The sequence below is a fragment of the Argiope bruennichi genome, chromosome X2 (genome assembly GCF_947563725.1).
Source record: "Argiope bruennichi chromosome X2, qqArgBrue1.1, whole genome shotgun sequence".
Lineage (NCBI taxonomy): Eukaryota > Metazoa > Arthropoda > Arachnida > Araneae > Araneidae > Argiope > Argiope bruennichi.
Window position 1 is genome coordinate 85257752 of NC_079163.1, and position 24222 is coordinate 85281973.

At 28.8% G+C, this 24222-nt stretch overlaps 1 protein-coding gene across 1 annotated transcript in view; it reads left to right on the forward strand.

Moving 5' to 3' along the window:
* Positions 1-24222, forward strand: part of LOC129960925 (1-phosphatidylinositol 4,5-bisphosphate phosphodiesterase gamma-1-like) — an 84063-nt gene that overhangs the window by 40756 nt on the left and 19085 nt on the right. The window contains exons 17-27 of the mRNA XM_056074669.1: positions 2982-3159; positions 3665-3733; positions 5120-5314; positions 7141-7207; positions 12263-12417; positions 13369-13465; positions 19366-19451; positions 19718-19844; positions 20221-20266; positions 20896-20998; positions 23347-23461. Coding sequence (XP_055930644.1) covers positions 2982-3159; positions 3665-3733; positions 5120-5314; positions 7141-7207; positions 12263-12417; positions 13369-13465; positions 19366-19451; positions 19718-19844; positions 20221-20266; positions 20896-20998; positions 23347-23461 — 1238 coding nt within the window. The remainder of the gene's footprint in view (positions 1-2981; positions 3160-3664; positions 3734-5119; positions 5315-7140; positions 7208-12262; positions 12418-13368; positions 13466-19365; positions 19452-19717; positions 19845-20220; positions 20267-20895; positions 20999-23346; positions 23462-24222) is intronic.

Sequence of the window (24222 nt, forward strand, 5' to 3'; positions counted from 1 at the left end):
TGACGTCATACTTTGTTTTCGTATTTTTCTCGCAAACTATGTGTCGTGCAGGTACAGTTCTGTGGACATTTTTTATGTACTTCCAACGAGGAATCTGGCTGTGCAGAGTTTGGGTGGTATTTATGGGACAACCTGTATATATATAAGGCAAATTTGAAATATTATTGTAATTTAGATGTTAATTTCATGTTCAAATATTTTTGTAACACACTTGTTAAATTAATTGTTAATAGTACATCAGGTCATTGTATTCCAGATTGCCTTAAAAATTGCAAGAGTAGCCTTAAAAAGACCATAAATTTTTATACAGGCAAAGGATGGGAAGCCTGTTGTATGGATACATATTGAATTCTGTAATGATTGGAAGTATAAGGTTAAAAACTAAATTTTTCTACAACTTCCATAGTGTAAAAGTAGTAAAATATTTCCCATCATGCATCTATGTATGTACAAAGTTTCCTGCTTCTATCTATAAAATTTGCAAATATATTAAAATGTTATTATTTATTACTGACTTAGATAACTTATTGTTACTTCTGATTGAAGTTGGAATAAATCTTGTTGTGCTTTTCAGGGGTAATACACACATCGCAATATGCTATTAAAAGGTCTGATTTAGAAAAAGATAATGCATTTGTTAACTCTTATTAAAATACCCCCCCCCCCAAAAAAATGACCAGTAATGGAGTGAAACATTTTCAAAACTTTTTCTTACACCATCAAAACCTCCACAGAGTTGCATTGTTCTGGCACAATGCTTTCGTATACGCTTGCATTCTGTTCTGCCATCAGGGCAGGCTTTTTGAATTCGTTGGCAAATATCTGTTACAAATACAGGAGGATGTATATATAGCAGAACCTAAGCAACCCCATGAATAAAAGCAAAGCGGCACCAAGTCAGGTGATTTAAGTTGAAATTTATCAGGTCCTTGCAATATAATCCACTTGTCATAGAACTCTGCATTCAACCATTGTTTTACAGCTGACATATGAATAGGAGGACCATATTATTGCTACCAATGTGTGCGGGAAGCATTGCCTGTTGCAATCCATCCATTAGTTCAGACGGTGCAATTCAAAACAAATCGAATGCATCTGTCACTACTGTATAAAACTGCAACTACCATGTGCATGCAGATAGATAGATATTATTACCGCATACACAGATTACTTAAAATTCAGCAATACCCCCAGATAATTATAATTTGGTTTTATGAATAGAATATTAGATATGTATTGAATTTTTGATTATGTGTGTCATCAGGATTGCATATCTTGATCTATCTGTTTGTGTGAATATGATTGTTCAAAAAGCTAGATGGATGAATTTTTGTTCAATTGATTTTCACTATTCTTGTAGACATCGGATCAGAGGATTGCTAGATTATCAGAGATTGATTAGAAAAAGTATTTTAGTACCAAACCTATGTTTATTGTAATAGAATTTCAAAGCATACTAAATTATGTATGTTTGTAAAGTTTGATTGCCGTGGAATTTTGTCTTGGGGCTTTTAATAGCTAATGAATGGAAGGTAAATATTTTTATTAAGCATTACTATTTACAATACATGTATTATTTAAGTATTTGAATGGGCAAATTTAATGACAGTACAATTTCTTAATTAATATTAAGAAATTGTATTTAACTTTACACTGTCAATAGTTGTGAAAGCTGTCATCGCACAATACACCGTACTGCACAGAAACAACTTTCGACTCTACTATTGGGCCTTAACTTGCCTAGTTTTCAGAATCCACCAGGAATGTGCATGCGCAATCAAATATGTCACTACTTAGTTTAATTATAGCTGAATTTTAATTATTATGCGACTTCTAGGTATGAGAAAGAACATTAGGGCTACAGATCTTATCTATTGTTACGAAAAATTCCCTAAAATTCCGCAATCAAATAGTGGGTGTATGGTGGATTAGTCCATCTGGTTCAGCATCAAAACTATTAAAGACGTTTATTCAGCACGAAGACACGGATACAGCAAACAGAGCAGAGCGTACACAAGAAGAGTACTAACAACAAACAAAAGCACACCAGCAGCAAATCGGTAGTAAACAACAGTAGTATCACAAAGTGCTTTGATAAAATTTCGCTGGAGGAGAGACTTCACTAATTATTCACATCCATCCGAACTGCTGCTGTTCTTCGTTGTCTACTCTTTTGTGCTGTGGTTGACTGCAGACTCAATTCTGACTTGTCTAAGGACAGGCCCTGAGCATGCGACTCAATGCTACTTCAATATTTGACTACAAAACTCGGCACATGACTGTTTAATCACTTGAGCTCTACTCAGTTGACTCTAGCTCGGTCTACCGATTTTTTTACCCACACTTCAGAAGCAGGACACAACAAGTACTAGAAGGATCGTTATAATTCCCCTCCTAATGATCATATTGCCAAAATTCCGGTTGATTCCGAAATTTTCTATTTTGTCGTCAATTTCAAGTCAATACCAAGTCCTGGGGTCATTGATCCGTCATTTGTTCATCATCCGCCAGAACTGTCTTACGATGAAACTAACTGCGCAGGGAAGCAATATTAGAAACTCGTAAAATTATTAGAAACTTGTACATGTTTAATGAAAATTACGAAATAGAAATTAAAATCTAAGCAGCGATCTATTGCTTGCAATACTCCAGTCACAGAAATCTGCATGACCTATTTTCACTTAAATGCTCCCTATTTGCCCTTCTGAATATGCTGGGTTATAAGGGGCCAGGATTATTTTGAGTCTATTGCATATGTCATTTACATGAAAGTTCCATAATATGGAAATAGATTAAAAAGTTGAATAGTGTAGAGGTATTGGATTTTTCCACAATATGAAATGTTATTTTTCTTTTATAAATTATTTAATGATCGTATTCAAATGGAAAATATAAATTTTCAGCTATTTTATTTATTACTTTCTCACATTTCCTTTTCTTATGGCTAGCATTTTATTTATGATTCTGGTATTTCTTTTTAGAGCTGAGAACAAAATAAAACACTGTAGAATAAAGCAAGAAGGCCGTCTTTATACCATTGGCACTGCACAGTTTGAGAGCTTAGTGGAACTAGTCAATTATTATGAAAAACACACTCTTTACCGGAAAGTTAAATTAAAGTACCCTGTTAACGAACAAGTGGTTCGTAGAATTGGTGGAGTAAGTTATTTGTTATTTTTATTTTGTTTATATTTATACTTGAGGATGGTCTTGTTCAATTTACGAACTCTAATTTCTTTCTTATAATGAATGCAAATAACATTTTTTTAGCCTTTTGTGATATTTTTGGCATTTTTTTTTTCTTGTTAATGAACAATTTCTTCTAAAGAATTTTCATAAAACTAATTTTCCTAATATGAGAAGTGAATGTCATTGAAGTTTTGATTAATTGAAAGTCACATGTTTGTGTATGGAACTTAATCGATTTGTTAAAATTTTTTTACATAATATTTTTTGAAGACAAGATGTTTGATTCAGTTATTGTAATGGTGCCATTTTGATTCGATTTATTAGAATTTTATGTATTTAATATCATTTTGGCATTTTGTAAATATATTTCTAATTATCAGCATATATTAGTTTTGCAGTATTATATTTAATACTTGATTCTTTATAACTTGTCTAATATGGAGAATGTTTTGATTTATTATTGAATGCTTTTCAGGAGCCAGAATATTCACCTGTATATGGACCTCCTGGAATGTACATGGATCCCAATTGTTTTGTATCAAAGGTATTATCAATTATGATATAATTGAGATTTACTAATTTGTGAATGAGTGTTTGTGAATAATAGAGGTAAAAAGTCATTTAGTTACAATTCAAGCTTTCATTTTCTTACTTAATGTATGATTCTATATATATTCACTTTTCTCTCGGTGGCTATTTTGAGTATGAGAAGTTACCATATGAATAAGAAGGTTCTTGGTTCTCTTAGCAATATATAAATGGTGTATGTTGGTAAACAATCCATCATTGTTAATGGGATGTACTTCCTTGTGAGAGCTCTGTGCATAAGGTAACTGTAATTAGATCTGTTATGCCTTGCTCTCCATTAGTATGTTATTTACAGTGATTCTGTCACTGAAAAATACTGTATATCTTGAAGAGGGCTCAGAATCTCAATTGGCAATTGCTTCAGAAATGTATTTTTTGAAAATTGTTTTAAAAATTAATTTAAATTGGGGAAATTTAGATTTTGATTTCCCCCCTCATCATAAATGCGTAATAAAAAAGCTTCTTACTTTTAAATAATTTTAAAATTTATGAATATTATGTATACATTGCGACTTCAAATACATTTGTATGAAAAATAATTATTTTGAAATTACATTTCTTATATAAGTAATGTTTACTATGTTCTGATTTTGACAGTATGTTTAATGATTTACTGTTAATATAATCTTATATAAAATTTGCTTACTTAAAATTAATTTTAATCATGTACATTCTTGTCTTTATAAAAGGCGTGCCTCTAAAGGTACAAACAGGGCATGTTAGTTTACCAGCCTATAATGAATACATTTTATAAGGAAATGGGTTTTGAAACGTGTGTATGATGCTGCAGTTTTATTTGTAGCACAGGTAGAAAGCTAATCGATTGCAGTGTGAAATATTGTGAAAATTCAGTTTTATCATAATAATTGTTTAACGTTTTTTTCAATCTGCTAACTACTTTGCATTTGTAATGCCTATGCATGAATGCTTGGATGTGTTAAAATGGAGCTATGGGTATCATGGATATATGCTGTTAAGTGCACTGATCATAGCGATGAAGTTACCATATGCTGTGATAAATGTATGTTGCATGTACTCGAGGAATGATATTTTGCAGATGTCTATTTGGTATGCATACTGATACTCATCTATTGCCATCCACAACTATATAAACATTATCATATCAATTTTTATTACTTTTCCAATGATCTCCCCCCCCCCGTAAAATCTTTATTTTGAGTTATCCCAACTCATTTTTTCCAATAAGCTTCTAGCATCTGTAATTCTAGACATTACTTAAGAAAAAAAAATATTTTTTCCGTCTGACAGATTAACATATAAATCTGTACTAACCTTTGAGACTCTTTTACAATTGGTATAATGTATTTTTGTCTTTAATTAGATTACTGTGAAAGCTTTGTACGACTATCGTGCTCAACGAGTGGATGAATTATCCTTTTGCAAACATGCCATCATTACAAATGTGGTTAAGGAAAATGGAGGCTGGTGGAAAGGAGATTATGGTGGAAAGAAGCAACACTGGTTTCCAGCGAATTATGTAGAAGAAATCGAAGCTCAAGAAAATAGTGATGAAAGTGTATGAAAGTGTTGCATGCTTTTACTGCTTGTTTCTTTTTATATAGTTCAATAATATGATTGAATGTGCTGGCTAGTAGTTTATAATGTTAATTTTTTTGTTGTAGAAATAATTGGAGTCATGCAGTGGTTTTTGGAAATGGGTCTATAAATTGGAAGATGCCCTTAAAATATTAAAAGCTTGACTGAATTCATTTAGCTGTTGCTATATTCCAGCAGTTTTAGATAATAAAAAAAAATAATATTAAACATTTTTCTCTTGTTTATAATGAATAATTACTTCACAGTAAATTAAAATGCTGCATATAACAGTATTATATATATATATATATATATATATATATATATATATATATAATTTCCCCCATTTGCTTGTTTAGTGGTAAGCTTTTTGTTTGAGAAATCGGATTTTCTATTTTGACTCTTGCATCCCACAATAATGATAACTTTTACAGTGCTTCTGAGATCTCACTGTAAAATTTTATTGTTTTCGGTTTATAACTTAATTTTTCGAGTTAGGGGCATTTCCTTTTTCTGGTAGTTTTTTGATAACTTGATTTTTTCAAAAAGATAAATATTCATAGTTTATGTATAATTCAATAAAAATTAAGAATTGTATTTTTTATTGCAACTTGTGTTGAATATTGCTGTGCTTGGATAAACATACAAATTGCAGAATAAATGCTTTGCATTTTTGTTGATAAGGATAAAGATTCATATTCTTCTTCAAGTTTAAAAAATGCTGTAAAGGAAGATAAAAATAATTTTTCCAAATAAATCTTAATAAATTAACATTTGTTAAGATTTTTGTGATATTTATTAAATTTTTGTCTTGGATGTTAATAATGTTGATGGATTTTGAAACCTCACTATAAGCGTGACTTCCTCACATCTCTGTGTCAGCAAATGCTACAATTGACCATGTTATTATTTTTATTTTTTTATTAAAGTACTGCCTGGAATATCTAATTGTTCTCCCTTTAAAACCGCCAGTTTTGTTTTCATTTAAGGTTATACTTTTTCTGAAGATTCCACTCTTAGCCTGTGCGCTTGTTATGAAATGAAATTATTTTTATTATTTTAAAACTAATTATGCGATTTTATGTGCTAAAAACTGTTTCATGATAAAGTTCGTGGACAAGTAGAATTTTAATTGTATCAGCAAAACGAATAAAGTAAATGAATTGAAATTTATTTAAAAAGATATTAAAAGTTTGTACGTAAGTAGTAACTCAGAGTTCGAATTGCATTAGTAATGTAGTAATACGTTATGACCTGAAAATATTTGATACAAATCTTTTGTTTGATGTTATTTTGAAAATTCCGTTTTTTACTTTTATTAAAAGTAGTATTTATTTTTTAAATGATTTCGCAATAAATAAATAAAAATCTTAATAAATGCAATAATGATTATAAACGACAGGGATGCATGGTTCAAAAACCTTTACTGTGTTACATAAATGTATGTATTTATTCATTTTATCTATAAATTGTCATTAATTCTTAGGTAATATTTGACTGTTGCATTTGCTATTTTAAACCAATGGTGTATTGCATGTCAAAACTTTTATCATAAATTCTCTTCCATGACCATCCCATCCCGTATTAAAAATTTACTTTCTGCTGTTGATACAATATACCTTTCTTTAACTATCGTTTTTCTTTTGGGGAATAGGGGTTACTTTGTATGTATTAGCATGTTAAAAAGTTTATTTCCTATTTTTGAGTTGGCGAAGTTTTTTTTAATTGCTTTTGTTCTGAAGTTAAGAATGAAATATCAATGGAAATTTATTTTCTCTTCTAATTCCAAAATTTATTTTTTATTAGTCTGTTGAAGCTATGCCTTTAGGTAGTCTGCAGAAAGGCTCCATTGATATAGTTAATTGTACTGTTGGTAAGTACTATGTGTTTGGTATATAATTTTTTCTTAGTATTATATATTTGATATTTAATTTCTTTTTAGTAGAAATTAGAATAATTATATTTAACTAAAAATTGAAAGCAACAAAATTCTTTAGCAGTTTTATATATCTGAGTTCGGGAGTGAGGGGCTATATTTCGGTGAAAAGAAAAGAAAGACAGTTGAATAGGACAAGATAAAGAAACTTTTTCATTTATTCCATTAATTATACTTTAATTTTATGCAATAGATTATTTTTGATTGTGCAATTATTTTCAAAGTCTTCATATTTTCAAAAGTTAGTACTTGTTTGAAGATTTTTAAGTTTCACTTGTGAAATTTGTTAATGATAATTTCTGTTTTATTTCAATGATGCCTATTTTATCAGTGGATTTATTTATTTATTTTGTGAAAATTTGGGGTGAATATTAATTAAACTTTAAACTTTTTAACTTGTCCAACTGTATCAGATAAGTAACTGAGCTATTATGAACAACTCAACTCTTATCAACAATATTATTCACCATCTGTTTTAAGATTTTTATGTGTATGTTGGTTCTGTAAATAAATTAATGTTTTCTGAATAAGGCTTCATTTATTAATGCCTATATGCGGCGATTGGTGACCCGAACGTGATATGCAAAGTATGAAATATTTTGGAAAAATCGTTTCGTTAACGAGAAGTATCTTTTTAGGCTTAACGACAGTGAACACAGCTTTTAAGTCCGATGCCTTCAATGACTGATTTTTTAAAGGTACTTTAAAATACCGACTTCGTTTGACAAAGATGCGAGAGTTGGATAACTGTCCAAAGGTCTATACACGGCGCACTCATAGTTCTTATTAAATGTCTTAAACAATGTGTTACCATATTACTTCTTGATATTTTTTTTTCATTCCTATTTGTATATGATTTTCGTAAATAATTATACATGTTCATTTCAGTCTATGCTGATTTTATAGTTAATTTCGGATATTATCGTATTGTATACTTCCAATTGCAGTTGTAAATCTTGCGTCAGTCAGTCTTGCAAAGTTGCACACAGATAATATCCTATTGTAAGCTGCTTGGAGTGGTTGAACATGGTATTGTTGCTTCCTTTTAACCTTTTGCATCCATCATGTTCTGGATTGTAATTTATGTGTTTCTAGATAGACCAAGGAAAAGTAATTTAGGTAGATAGAAGTTATTAAAACGGCTTTATGAAACTGATTAACAATAAACTCTGAAATAGTCCATATGATATCAAGTATATATATTCAGCAGTTAGTGCATTCATAGCTGAAATAAAAATACAAAACGCATCAGAGAATAAGAGCAGATCACTGCTAATAAGTGATATCCAAGTGATAGTGCTCTTATTGATGCTACTGATAATTAATTTCCATGAGTCAGCATGAAGAAATAGATACAGTAGACTCCCGATTATCCGCGAGCGGGTTATCCGCGGTGCGGATTATCCGTGCTAGCGCACTAAGTGTTTTTTTTTTTTTGCTTCTAAATAAAGGAAGCATTTTCTCTTTGCTTCTAAGCAAAGAGAAAATGCTTCCAAAGCAAGAAGCAAACACAAATGACTGATTTCTTCAAAAAGGCGTAGTTTTACAGTTATGCTTTTGTAGTTACATAATACATTACAGTATTAAAACAGTACATATGTATTAATTTTTCTGTTTATCCTTGACGCCTCTCGTAAGTACAAAGCACTCTTCTGTTTTCATTAACAAAATGCATTTTAGGTTAGTTTTGAGTGATATACTAAAATATTAAGCGTTAGTTAAACATTTCCTGCTGTTTATTTTACGTTTTATTGTACATAAAACGATTTGGAATGACTGTTTTCTCTTTTAGCTTTTTTCGGATTATCCGCGATTTTTGTTATCCGCGGCGGCCGCGCCACCCAATTCCGCGGATAATCGGAAGTGTACTGTACTGCAATACTAATAGCGCTTGTGTATTGATTTGCACTTGAGACAATGTTTTCATATGAAAAGTGGGTTCAGATATTTGGATCTGAAAGTTTCAGAGAGTCAACAGGATTGCTATTGTATGACACACCTACTACAGGCCTACAGCTTATGTGCTTGTGCTAGACTGCTCTGCCACCATAATTAGAATGACCTGGTCCTCATTTATTTTTCTATTAATGAACCTTTATCTATTGATTATTCACAACCTGGATGTGATTAGGAAGAAAGTAAAGATCTCATTTCTGACAACTGTGAGTTCAAGCATGCAGATTGGATTGCATTGCGATTGGTGAACAGCCTAAGGAGAAAATAATTTTGGTGTATTTATGTTATCTCTGTTATTGCTTTTTGCAATTCCATAAATGAAATAGAAATTGCATTTTCAATTTTAGTTTGTAGCTCAGTTTTCAAATGCATTCCAGCTATGATTAACAATGCTGCATTGGGAAGCTGAAAAAGATTGGCATCGAAACTTTTTACTCACCATAGCATATAATTCCATGTTAGCTCTGTTCCAGTTGTCATGGTCCAATAATTTGCAACAAGATGACATTTAACATTTGCAAAGTAGGCATTAATCTTTGAATTTCAATTGAGAGAGTGAATTATCTCATGAAAATGACTATAAGTAGCACTTGAAATTTCTTTCATCTTCTTTAAGATATTGTAGTAATGTTTTCTTTCTGACTGAGAGATATCTTTTGTTTTATTCTTCCATAAATGTTGTTTTTATAATTGCAAAATTATTTATGATATATAGTGCCCCCCCCCCCCAAAAAAAACCCACTGTGTAAAATGATTTTCTTAACTCATCTGTAAGGTCATGAAGTTTCATGTTTCTTTGAGATAAATTTACTGAGATCTGATTACTGATTTTTATTAACTTTTATTAAATCTTTAAAAAATAGTCTGATAATACATTAATCGAAATGCTTACAAACTTGTTTAAATGAGCACCTTTGATACCTATAAAAATTGCATTTATTAACAATACTTGCACTTGTATGTTGAGTTCATCACTTGTGATTTAAAAACAAGTTTTATGCATTCGTTGGAAAAGATCCACAAAGCATGTACTGCCAAAGCAATTAATTTGTACATAATGCCAATCAAAATTAATATATCAGTCACCACTCAGCATATTACTGTATAAAATGGAACTAACTAAAGAGTTTTTAGTAATGCTGTACCACACATTTATAGAACCACTAATGATAAACCTCTTGTACAAAGAATGGATTTTTACCGTTCCAAAAATTTTTCCGTTTTGAAAATTCACATCTATTTTTTTATTCGTCTGCCCAAGTTGCATTTCTCTGAATTGGAGATATGTCCTTCTCCCAATTGTAAAATTCAAGATGTCTATCCTGTAATTGTAAATGTAATTGTTTTTCTCAATCCATAAAGTTTATGAATACTATATGGAGGCAAGTTGTTATGGTGAAATAATCTCTATATTGTCGGTTTTGAAATGATGATTTCTAGACTGATTATTCGTACTCTAGCTAGAGGGTACATGAAAAATAAGCCAAGATGTCGATTTCTGCATTGCGTTTATGCCTCATTCTTCCTGTTCCTTCGGATAAAGCTCCAGTGTTTTGCATTAGCTAGACCATTTCTATAAACACACTTCTTAGAAGGATGCTAGAAATGCGGAAGCAACGTTCTCTATGACTAGACTGGTATTACAATTTTGTGCATCATAAATCGTCATTTTTACCAAACATTCCTTTTATTGAAATGCGCCGTTCTTTTAGAAAACACGCAAATGGGAGAAAATGCTTTTATTTTCTTGCTCGGCTCTTGCTCTTTTCTTTCTTGCTTGCTTTTTTCTTTTTTGAAATATTATAAGTGTTCAGTTTTTCAGATTTCTTTTCCATTCTTTATGGAAATCATTATTGCAATTCCCGAACAATAAAAATGAACAACTTTATGCATGATTAGCTAATTTCTTTCGGATGATGTACTATATGACAAATATTTGTATATAACAATTTTTCTGTATTGAATAAATTTGCATTTCCAAAATAACTGTTTTCATCTAATTTCCTGTTAGTCCCCTCTAAATATAACAATAAGCATGTCTTTGCAAATTTTGTAGATAGAAACTTGAAAATTTAGGTGTGCATTGATGAATGTAAAAAAATATGATAGTGTAAGAAAGAAATAGATGAATGTAAGAAAACTGACATTTTTTCGCTCTAAAGGTTGTATAAAAGTTTAATTTTTGTAATTTTTTTATTATCTCTCTCTAGTAATATTAGTGTTTTTTTACAATTGCCCTTCTTATGTAAAGAAATATTGTAATTTGAAGTATATGCTTTGGTGCGATATTTAGGGAAGTAAAAACTTGTTCCACTTTTTTCCGATGTTATACTTGAATAAAATAGTACTGACGAAGCCGAACTGAGATAATGAGCAAGGTATAAAGTCAGAATGAGGATTTCAGTGACAAATATTGGTAACATAAGCTATCTGAAGAAGATTTAATGTCTTATTGATTTCTAGAACCTCTGAAACTTGGATTCTTTTAAATGAAAATCCTTTTAAAGTACTAGTTATTCAACTTAAAATACTGAGATTAAATAGACTAAAGTTTGACCAAACAGTTAATAGATCCCCAAACAGTAAATAGACAAAAGCGATTGACCAAAAGTTTTTGCTTTTTGTTAGCTTTGAATTATTAACTTGCATGTGAAATGGTTGTGAATTTTGCATAAATTGTCAATAGCTGTATTAATTTGAGTGTGTGTAGCTGTATTAATTTGATTAACTGTGCCCTTTTTTGGATTATTTGTTTACACATATTAATTGTGATTTGTTCATAGTCATATAAGCAGTTATCAGTCTGAAAAAATTTGTTTCCGTCCTTTTTACTGACATCTTGTTTTATCAAAGATTATTTTCTCACTAAATCTTTGATTTAAAGAATTATTTTAAATTTTTAGGAAAACTTGATTGATAATGATATTGTTGATAATAATATTGATAGTGCTACATTCTTTTTATTTCTCCTTTTATTCCCACTGATGATATGAAACTGCAGAGTTATCAAATAATTATATATTGTTCACTCTGCAGATATAACTTCAATGACAAGCAGAGGTAATGAGTATGTGTTTAGAATAGTTTCTCCACATCAAGTCCCTCCTATTGAAATTGCAGCTGCATCTAGAGAAGAAATGCTAGATTGGGTTCACAAAATAAGAGAAACCGCACAATCTGCTAATGACATGGTATTTTTCTTTTTAAATATTTAATTTTTATGTATTGAACCTCGTTTTTCCTTACACTAAGTTAATAGCATGGATAGCATAAATCTTTAATAATAATCTTTGAAGATGAATTTATAGGCATAAAGACCTTTTTTTGTGCCATATAAATCTTAGTCAGTGTCATTTTTATAGTTTGAGTACTTAGATTATTTATATGTATTGCTACATTAATTTTCTGAATACAATGGACATAATTAAAATTCTTTATAATACATAAATAGATATTCCACTTAGCTATATGTCTGTATAATATGAAGGATTTCATAGAAAGCAGTGTAATTTTGCAGTATATTAATAGAGAAACAAATTTTTTATGCTAAAAACATTTATAGTAGTATTATATAAAATATTTAGGGTAAGAAATTTGTTACTTGAAACTCTAGATACAACTGTTAAGATATGCTACAAAGGAAAGAATTTTGGGAGGAATAATTTTTTTTTACTTCATGGATTTTCACTTAATTTAGCTTTAAAATATTCCAATTGTGTTTTGAGAAAAATCCTTGGTATGGAGTTCTTTATATCATTTCAATAAATTTATATGTTTGAGTTCTTCGTTTTATCACTGAAACTTTTTGCTATAACATTCATGGTTTTCATATTCTTAAATTACATAGTAATATGTATAAAGTGAAAGTTTTTAGTGTAAATATATATTTTTTTTTCTCCTACAGTTCAATTTTTCATAAAGTCCTTTTTTGAAATGAAAATTCAACATGAAATATTAATTAAAAAAATTTCTTATTGTGCACACATTTTTTGCTTAGCTATTCTGTTATCATAAATTTTGTATATTTCCTGCCCCCTATATTATAAGTATCATTAGTGCTGTTAAATGTTCATAATAAAAATTCTTATGATTGTTTTCTGATATTTTGCTATAACATATTTCTCTTTTTCTTTCTTGGGTAGTTACAACACAGTAAAAAGTTAGAAAAGGCACTAAAAATAGCAAAAGAATTATCTAGTTTGATTATATACTGCAAATCAATGCCATTTAGTCCAGAAAGTAAGTATTTAAATTTGTAATAGATGTGTTAAATATTTACATTCAATACAAAGTATAATAATATGCACTAATGGTCAAAAGTATCAGAGCATTTGGATTTACATTTTTTTTTCTAAAATTTTGTGGAAAGCTGGATGAACTGACCTTCAACTTGGACATAATGAAGAATGTGCCTGAACTCATATTACATTGTGAAAAGTCGGTCACGAATGCATTTAAGGGACCGACCAGAAAGTGATGAAAAATTTATTTGGGTTCACCTCGATTCACAGAAATCCGATAATCTTTTGCAATTTTCATGAATGGCTTCATTTTGCTTTGCACAATTCTTAAATGTATTTTCGTAAAAATATCTATTAATTTATGAAAAGTTGAAGATTTTCCTAAAACAATTCCAAATTTTTAGGCACATTTGTTTGTTTATAACGTGCAATGTTAAATTATACAAAACTTACAAAATACATGGCAATTTTCCAACAAAGAATGATATTAAAATTTGGAATGAATATGTTAAATATTCAAGTAAATATGGGCATTTGTTGTAAATAACTTAATACATATTTTATCTTTCATATTTTTGAAGCCAGATATATAAAATCCCTTTTATAAAAATTCCAGTTGAATGTTATAAAGATTTTTAAAAAACTAACAATAATAGACATCGCAAAATACAATAAGGTTTATTACATTGTTTGCATAATTTATAGTAACATTAGATTTGGATTATATTATATAATTACAGAGTTATTCTGTACTTATGTCAATTAGTAATGTGAAGTAGGATCACAGTTTTGCTATGCCCACTAATTTTTGGAATGCTTCTGCATGAATTACTTATCATTCATATAAAAGAAAAGTAATGTGCTATGTCACCATACATGTCAGCAAACTAGATCTGGTGAGTTCATAATTTTTGAATAGAAATTCAATCATGTTAAACAAGTAAGAGCTGATTAGCAGAAACATTCCAAAAACCTATGGATAGCCTTCTTCATTGAGTAGTAGCAGAATACAGTATATTGATACAACTGCAGATGAAGTAAAGCATAAAAGCATAAGGGTGTTTTTAGTTATAGTATATCAATTAACATAATGTAATTGTAATGTTTGTTCATGTTGCATGAATAAGAATGAAATAATTAAGATATTTATGATACCCAGTTTACTAAAATTTAAGTTATATACTTATCTATTAGTATGCATGGATATTTTGCATATTTCTGATCTTTAAATTATCCATATATGAGAACCCCCTTGTCGTTTAATTTATCTTAGACTACAATTGAAATTCAGCTTATTGCTATACTGATACACACTGGTATCCAAAAGTTAAACATAATTTGTTAAATACGAGAGAATGTGAGTAAATATTGGTGAATTTATTTGAGATATTATATCTACAATCATCTATTGAAAGTGAACATTTGTCATTTTGCAAAACATTTCAGTCCTTGCTTTCATCTGCAAAATACATGTGCATGTTGGAATGTGGATAAGTAGACTTATTTCATACATGCAGTTCAGACATAAGCATTCGGACTGCGTATTCGTATGCGGAAGAATGCTTTTAAGGATTAAACAGAACAAACGCTGGCACAAAGATGACAAATGGACATGTTTGCGAAAGGAAAAATCGATGGAATGCTTGAATCCAGATGGGTCATAAACCGAAATGTCTCAAATTTTGAATATGCTTCAATGTGTGATCAGAAGACGTAAGATTTTAAATTGCGGGAAATGTTAATTGACAACCAATTCTTGATTGGCCAAGTCACAGCCTTTCACCTAGATTGATATCTGGCAATTAATGCACGGCATTAGAGGGGCATATGTGTCAGAAAACCGAATTCAGTTCTCACAGCTGTCATTGAAATATGAGTTTCCAACCGAAAAGTCTTCTGTCAAACTCTATGTCAGACGAACAAAAATTTGCATTCTCCTTACATCTACGCATAAAAGCGCTCATTTAAACTGCAGTGTGAAGCATAATTATTAGAATTTGGGAAAATCAGGCGATTACTGTTCAGTGATGAACGTCGCTTTAGTCTGAATACTGATTTTCATCTGCTTACTTTATAAACAAAACGTGAAACTTGTTTTCACCATTGGTTCACTTCGGAAAGGCATCGTTTTCCATCAAGATAAGGATGAAGAGATCTCCATACTTTTTAGACTAAATCTGCAACTGTTAAAACAGCAGGGATAAGTTCCGGAGGCTCTGTTCGGCTCTTTTGAGATGTTTCTGTCCTGACTTCATATTTGTGGATGACAATGTGCCTTATCACTGTGGAAGCCTGGTCGGCGATTTCCTTGAAACAGAGAATAACCTACACAAGCTTTCATAATGTGTAGGAAATTTTCCAGAGATATTTTATCCCTTTCGCAATCGCCAAGCTCTCTTCCAGAATTGAAAAGAGCGTAACGTTTGGAACGCTTTGAACCCACATCTCATCCACAATGTCAGCTAAATTTGGGAAATCATCATAAAGCGAAGCTAGTTATTAGAGGTGACCACACATCTTATTAAACTGCAGTATAAAATCTATATTTCATATGTTTTTGAGTGAAGTATGAACTACTCTTATGCCCAATTATCTTTCAAATAGTTTCTTTGAATAATAAATGTTGTTATTATCGTTCTTCCGCATTGTTATCTTATATTACAACCATTTTACACTTGCATTTCCCATTTCTCATTATTCCCATAATTGCTAATTTTACCTAACTTTTAGACGCTAGTACATTTCTGAATCTTGACGAAATTTCACTCGAGTTTTTATATTAACTGCTCTAAATATCTGGCTTCGAAATTATTAATGATAAAGTTTGCTATATTTCTCTCATGCACAGTTAAAAATTATTCACTGCAAATACTTGTATTACCTCGAATATTTAAAGCTAATTTTAATTTAATTGCTGGCACACTGCCGTATATTCTGTAAGTTTCATATAATTTGTTTGGAAACTCTGCAACTTATAAGTAAAAAAATCATGCGGGGAAAAAAACCCGGCAATTTTAGAAACCCTTTATATTTTCTCAAACATGTGCTCTGTTGCAAAAATGCGTGTAAGTATTGTATACAACAAAATGAAACCATTTAGGAAAGTTGCAAATCTTTATTCGTTTTCTGTGAAGCAAGTGTGTCCAAATTATTTCCTTCTATTTCAAATTCTTTTCGTCCCCCTAATTGTTCTTATAACCGATTCTTCAATGCAAAACATGAGTTGAAGCATATTCTTTAAGTTCAAGTTGAGACAATGACAAAATGTAAGAAAGTTGGGAAAAATGTGTAAATCTGAAAGCTTCATAATACTTCTGAACTTAAGTATGTATGTATAAAATTACTGCTTGTTTCAGGGTTGCCACGGCTTCGGGAAAGCAGAGAATTTTAAAATCATCTATAAAACAGGGAAAATGCAGAGACTTTTTTAAATTTTCCATAAAAACTGGAAATTACAGCAGAATTGAAATTTCTTATGTTTTTTTTTTTAATGTAAAAAATATCAATCTTTTTAACATTGCAAGAATAAAATATCGTCGCTATAGCTTTAAAAACTAAACACCATTCGCGACTGTTAAATCGTGTTAGCTTTTCCCTTTGTTACTTATTTTCTTTTCTTTTCATAAAACAGTCCATTTTTTCTGACGGAGGAAAAATATCGATATTGGAATAGTGACTATAATCTACTTGAATACTAGTGAAGCAAACTGCAGAAGACACTTTTAACAGAATTTTAAAAAATATTACAAAAAAAAAAAAAAAAAAAAAATTGAAGGCATATTTAAAAATTATGCTATTTAAAAAATTGATCTTGTTTTAATGCACGTTCATTGAAAAACAGCATTATAATGTGAAAAGAGAATGGTTAATTTGCTGAAGAGATTTGCTTCTGTATGGAAAATTAGTGAATGTGAAATATTATGAAGTTTTAGAAAAATCAGAAAAAAGTTCTGGGAAAATAAGGAGTGTTCAGCAAACATTAAGCAGCTTTGCGAATTAAATTGTTGCAGAAGGATAAAAGAAAAAGAAACTGGTGATATAAAAATCTGCTGAAATAGCAAAAAATTATATATAAATTAGCAAAAAAAAAAAAAAAAAAGCTTTATAATATATTTTGTGAAATAATCGTTAAATAGTTTGTATCATGATAGCAAGATTATTATTTTCTGTTTATTTCACTTCAGTCCTTAATTTCATTTGACTTTAAATTAGAAAGCTTTTGGTAAGTAGTCAGTATCCCCCCCCCCACACACACAACCTTTGAATTTGTCTTACTAAATGCTAAGCAGTAATGAAGGGAATTTGTGTTTTTTTTTTTTTCTTTTTTGTATGTAAATATAAATATTCATTTTATATACTATTATTTCAGGTAATGTTGAACTTTTGCTTACTTTCCTTTACTTTTTCCACTGATAAAAATTGTAGGGCAAGAGGGAAGGTATTGTATTATAACTAGTGCATGAATGCTGTTCACTTCGTTCCTTTTATATTGTCTAAACGTACAGGGAAAAATACTGGGAATTTTTTTCCCGGATTTGAGTGGCAACCCTGTTATTTATAAATGAGAGAATTGTATTAATTTTTGTAATCTTATTAAATTTTATAAAATAATGTCTAATCTGTTATATTCAAAAATCAATTTTGAATATATCTCTATAATTTTAACAAATACTTATTTGTGTTTTATTAGAGTTAAACGGTTTCTGTGGCTTGAAAATTTATCCTGGACTGTTTTACAGTTTTAAAACAATTTGAATAATATGCATTAATGTGTATAATAAATTAATTTTAAGAGTAACCCAGTAGTAGATCATATTTCTGCTGATGATTGAAAATTATTATAGACTTTAAGAAAATTTAGAAAAAAAATGTAATTGATATCATTTTTGAGGAGGCAGTTAATTGAAAGATTACAATTTTTCATTTTAAGAGGAATCAGTATTCATAATAATTTTGAATTTATTTCCATTTTTTAATATTTTTAATCAGAGCTTTTTTTATACTGGTTTTATATGTTGACGATAGTTTCAAGATCCATCCATGACTAATTTGGAAGAAAAGTTATAAGATTACAATCATGTATCTGGTGTGAGCAGGAGTTGAACACACACACATACACACAAAGAGAGAGACAGAGAGAAAGATTCTCACTTAAATAGTATTCAACAAATTCTGTAATGGGGTTTGCGATGATAACCAAATTAGCATAGTATTCTTATGTGATAAAGCAAGTGAGGAAAATTAAAAAGAATTTAAGCTTAACACGAAAGATTTCTTTGTAAAAGGTTTATTAAGTATTTTACAAAATGATGAATAAGTTGACTTTACATGAGTTCTTAGAACATTTGAAAATCCCCTGTCACTGATGTCATAAGTAAGAAAGTGATTTAATATGCTCTGTGAAATATTATAAATAAAGTTTTGGAAAACTTTTGAAATTTTTACTTTTATTATATATTTGCATTGCTGTTACCTATAACATGACATATGGATATAAATAAATATAGAGTTTAATTGTTCACCTCTTTCAACTGCCATTTTTGTTGTGCATGGAAATTTTAGACCATAGAAGGGTTTTTTTTTTTTTTTTTTTTTTTTTTTTTTTTGTAGATAATACTTGAAATTCACTTTGTTATAATTAATGAATTATGTTTCATTTAAATACATGTACTCCAAGCATGAAGCCACCTTTTGAATTTTCATTTCCTGAACAAGAAGTGTGATACATTATATTTGTATAAAAATTTTATTTGTGCATTTTAAAATTCTATAAAGTATTTTATATTATTAAATTATACAGCAATTACTCATTCATACATGTGTATATTCATTATAATATTAAATTAGAAATTTAAATAAACTGGTTCTATTTTGATATCTTTCTGTCTTCCTTTCAAGAAATTGGAAATTTCACTGAGATGTCTTCTTTTCCTGAAACCAAAATAGAGAAGTGGGTTGGACCTGAAAAATGCAAGTTTCTTCTGAAATATCCTTTTTATATTTTCTTTTGGGAGATTGGGTCAGGCTTGATTTTAATTTGCAATTTGTTAAATCTTTTCTTGTCAGATTTAGCTTTGTTGATATTGGATATTCTGATGTTTAATTAATATCTCATTTATTTTCAGTATTTAACTAGGATTTTGATGCTTATAAATATATTATTGGGAAGGCTTAAAAGTAATTACTCTTTTTAATAATCTAATGAGAAAATTTTAATGAATATAAAATATTATTTATCTTAATTATATATAAGTATCATAGGACACAGTTTAGTCGAGTCTATCCTAAAGGAAGCCGCATTGATTCATCTAATTATGATCCAATAAAAATGTGGAATGCTGGAGTTCAAATGGTTGCATTGAATTATCAGACAGCAGGTAAGCATGAAAATATTTCACTTCCATTTGAAATATTTCAAAAACTTCTTATGCTGTTACTATTAAGGAATGAAAAATTAGTTTTCTTCTATAAAATTCGATTTGTTAAAGAATTTGTTTAATATTTTAAAAAAGAAGTTAGAAAAACGATTTATTTTTTAGTTACGAAATCTAATACAATCGTGAGACATTTCATTTGAAATTTGCATAGGAACACTATCTTAAAATAGGAAATTAACTTGATAGTTGGAGTAATAATAGTCTAATTTAATTAACTAATTCTTGAATTAAATATATTTCCATTTGAGCTCAAATGTTGTTTATTTCACAATTAAAGGCATTTATTTATTTTGTGTGTTTTGAATTTTTTATTTAGATAGAGCAATGCAGCTAAATCAAGCAAGATTTCTACAGAATGGAAAGTAAGTACATGTTGGAATAAAAACTGCCTTATATAATGCCATATAATCAACTTCCATTATCTTTTATTGATTTATTATATTATGTGTGATTTATGATTATATAAATCTCTTATTTTTAATTCTTGAAGAAAGTGCTTATTGAATCAAGTATTTGGAACATAAAATAAAATTTTTTTTGAATATATTGATATTTCTCCAAGATGCTTGGGCAGTCAAAAGCAATTAGTAAAAAAAGTAAAATACAAATTTAGGCTACTGTTTGAGAAGAAAATGAAACAGAACTAGCTATAATACCTAATTGATTGCAATAATAACATTTTTCTGTATTAGATTTATAATTGAATGTATATATTGATTTTATGAAAATTATTCAACTCTAATAGACTATCAAAATGATCTTGGGTGAAATATCCTTTAATGGATTATGTAACCTCTTTCTCTCTAGAAATATTTGTTAAGAGTGAAATTAATCCAAATATAAAAGATCATCCTTTTCCTTTTGGTAACGTTTGTCTTCTAGAGATCTTATATTTTTTTTTCACCATTACCTGTTGAATAATTATTGTATGTCTCATTTGATGTTTATTTTGTAATTGTGTTTTAAACATTAAAAAAATTTTTTTTTTAAGGTGTGGTTATGTTTTGAGACCTAAATGTATGTTTGATGATAACTTTGATCCTTATGACCGAAGTACATTACAAGATGTGGAGCCACTTACTCTGACTGTTCAGGTAATTGTGCACTTTTGTAAAGGCAAAATTTGCACATTTTTGTTATTGTTTTAAAAAATACTTTTTCATGTAAACGGGCATACAAAATAGTCACTTATTGCTATTGTAATTATTCCCAAAACTTTAGGAAATATGATAAATATAGCTATATTGTTTACGAAACAATACCACATTTTAATCCATAGAAATAATTCTTTTGTAACATAACTTCTAACTTGTGCCATTGCAGTTAGATATATTTGTTTTCAACTTGGGTTTGATGAATGCATTTTTAGTATAAAGTTAATTATGTATATAGTTGAAATTGAAAAGTTGGAATAGTTTTGACTAAAATGAGAAAATAAATAAATTACTGCTTTACTTAATTTTGTTCCTTTTTGAATGTTATTTATGATATAATTTTTTATCTAGTATAAATGTCTTGTTTGTCGCTTATGTGTGTGGGTGTATAACAGTTTTTTAATCAAATATTTCTATATATATTTAGTAGCTGTAATTAAAAACATAAACATAAACATTCTACTTACTGGTTTTTTTCCCATATTTGAGCTATCCAGAAATGGGGGGAAAAAAGTATATATTTAAAAAATATTTGATAAATTGAATTCAACTGCACAAAATTGTAAGAAATTAAAAAAATTTTCAAATTTAAATTCCAATTATGATCTGCAATTTCTGTCATTTGTGTTTCACTTTTTTTTTATATGATACTTCATTGGACCTAAACTAATGACTGTGATACTGAAATTATTATGAAAGGTAGACTAGTTTTTAAAAACAAGAGCATTTCTGTATTTATATTTATTTGTAATTTGAACTGTATTTTTTTTTCTTTTGACCAGTTGCAATGATTTATCCATTTTCTCTTTGTTTATGGTGGTTTGTATTAATTTTGTTGAATTTTTATTTCTCGTATTGTAAGTTTTTAGTTTGATAATTTCCTATAATTTGTCTCAAGTATGTAATGAAAATTATAAATTATTTAAGTAAATGATAAATTTAGAAATTGCTTTTTCATTATATTTAATTCTAACATCGTATTTTACTTTGTTTTTTAGTCTCTGCAATATATTTATATAAGTATTAAAGTAGACCAGCTTTCTTCCCTCCTTTTCCTTTCACGATCCTTTTTTTAGATACAAAGAATTTCTTTGATCCATTTATACACGAAATTTTACTTTGCATCTAGTTAGTATAATTTATTTTCTTACTCATTATGAAATCAATACTTGAATTTATGATGATAAAATATTAATTAATTCAAGCCTGTATTTGTAAACTTTTAACTAAGAAAATGAAAATGGCATCAGATAAACTGCTTATCCTTAGTGTAATATCCACGAACCTGTAAGAGAAATGTGTGCCATTATACATGGGACTTCAAAATTCCTCATAGTGTAGGGTAACTTATTATAACCGATGGAGCATTTCATTTAAATATGTTCATTTTTTTATATTTAATTATTAAATTTTGATACATTAACTGTTTGTATGTTAGAATTTAATATATATATATAATTGTGTGTGTGAGTGTGAGTGTGTGTGTGTGCTGGCTATTTTTAATGCTGAAGTTGGACTTATTAAATCTATGATATTAGTGCCTTTTGAATATATATTCCTGATAAACTATATAACCTTTTTAAAGGTTGCTTAATGCATAGGAGTTATTCTTATGGGACCCGTTTTAGAGAACAAAACAGTTTTTCAAAATATCTTTTGAAAAACTTTCATATCTGTTGTTAAAGACGTAACAAGTAAATTTTTTAATGATTAATCATTAGATTTTCAAAATTAATTTTTAAAACAACAAAAATGTAAAAATGATGCATGTATGCATTTGGGTTTATCTACATTATTTGCTTTAGAACTGTTATGTACTTAAAAGTCATTTTATTACTTACAGTTTTAAATGTTCATGTATTATATGTTTGTGCTTCACTTAATAAAAAAAGTTTTTCATCTTTTCCCAAAGTATTTGAACAATATACTCTGCTAGTTGAAATTTGTATACCTGTAAAGACATGTCAAATTATTAGTTTGTGTTGCTAAATGTAAAAAAACTGCATTGTGCTGTTGACTTTATTTAAATAATAGTTTATAATGCATTTTAAATTATGCAATCATTTCCATGGAAGTCATTTGCGTTTTAAATTTGCTCTTTGATTGAAAGATTTATTAATGTAATTTTGTGGCTTTGTTTGATTAAATTTATTACTGTGTGAAAACATGAATTTTTTTGTTATATATTATGTAAATGTTATAACATAATATTGTTGTATTTCTTTTTCCTTTGTATTTATTAAGAGTAATTTTCAAATTTTGTTAGTTAAAATTCTGTCCGTTTTTAGATCATAGCTGCTCGCCATTTGATGAAAACAAGTAAAGGAATTGTGAGCCCTTTCATTGAAGTTGAGTTTGTTGGTGCTGAATATGATTGTTATCATTTTAAAACCAGTACAAAAGGTATAAATTGTTAATCGTACACAATGTTTTACATTCACAGTACCATTTTAGATTAAATAACTCTCACCATATAATGAGATGAATTTGGATTGAATGATAATTTCAAAGTCTTGAAGATATTCTGAATTTTATTAACATCAATAATAAATTGACTTTAGCATTTTTTTCAACAGAATAAGAAATGCATAATTTTCTGAAATTTTGAAAACGACTTTCTTGTTCAAATATTTATTTGGAGAAGGAAATAAGATTCAAAGTAATGGAACCAGTTATTTCAGAAATTCTTCTTGTCATTAAAAGATTAATTGCTAGGAAATGAAAAAAAAAAAAAAAGTTTTCGCAATAACTGTGTTTCTTACTAAGAAAAATTACGTAATTGACTCTTGCAAATGCTCCATATGCAATAATTAATTTTTAAGTACATTGATTTATGGGTTTTCCCATCTAATAAATTATAAATGAATGTATGAAGACGAAATTAATGTAAAACAACTGTTTAAAATTCCAAAAAATCTTAATTATTTTTAAGGTCAAAATGAAGATATTAAATACCATTAGTAAGAGAAAAGAAATATCAAATGTCTCGATTTCGTTCTTTGAGATGAAGATCATTAGATGTCTTAGTTTTTCAACAGTTAATGGTATTGTTTCAGAAAACTTTAAATTTATCTGGTATGTAATCTAACAGTTTCTGGCGTCTATCTATTTTGCTTTCCTTTATTGCAAGAGCTTGGGCATAGTCCAATCTATTAAAAATTCCA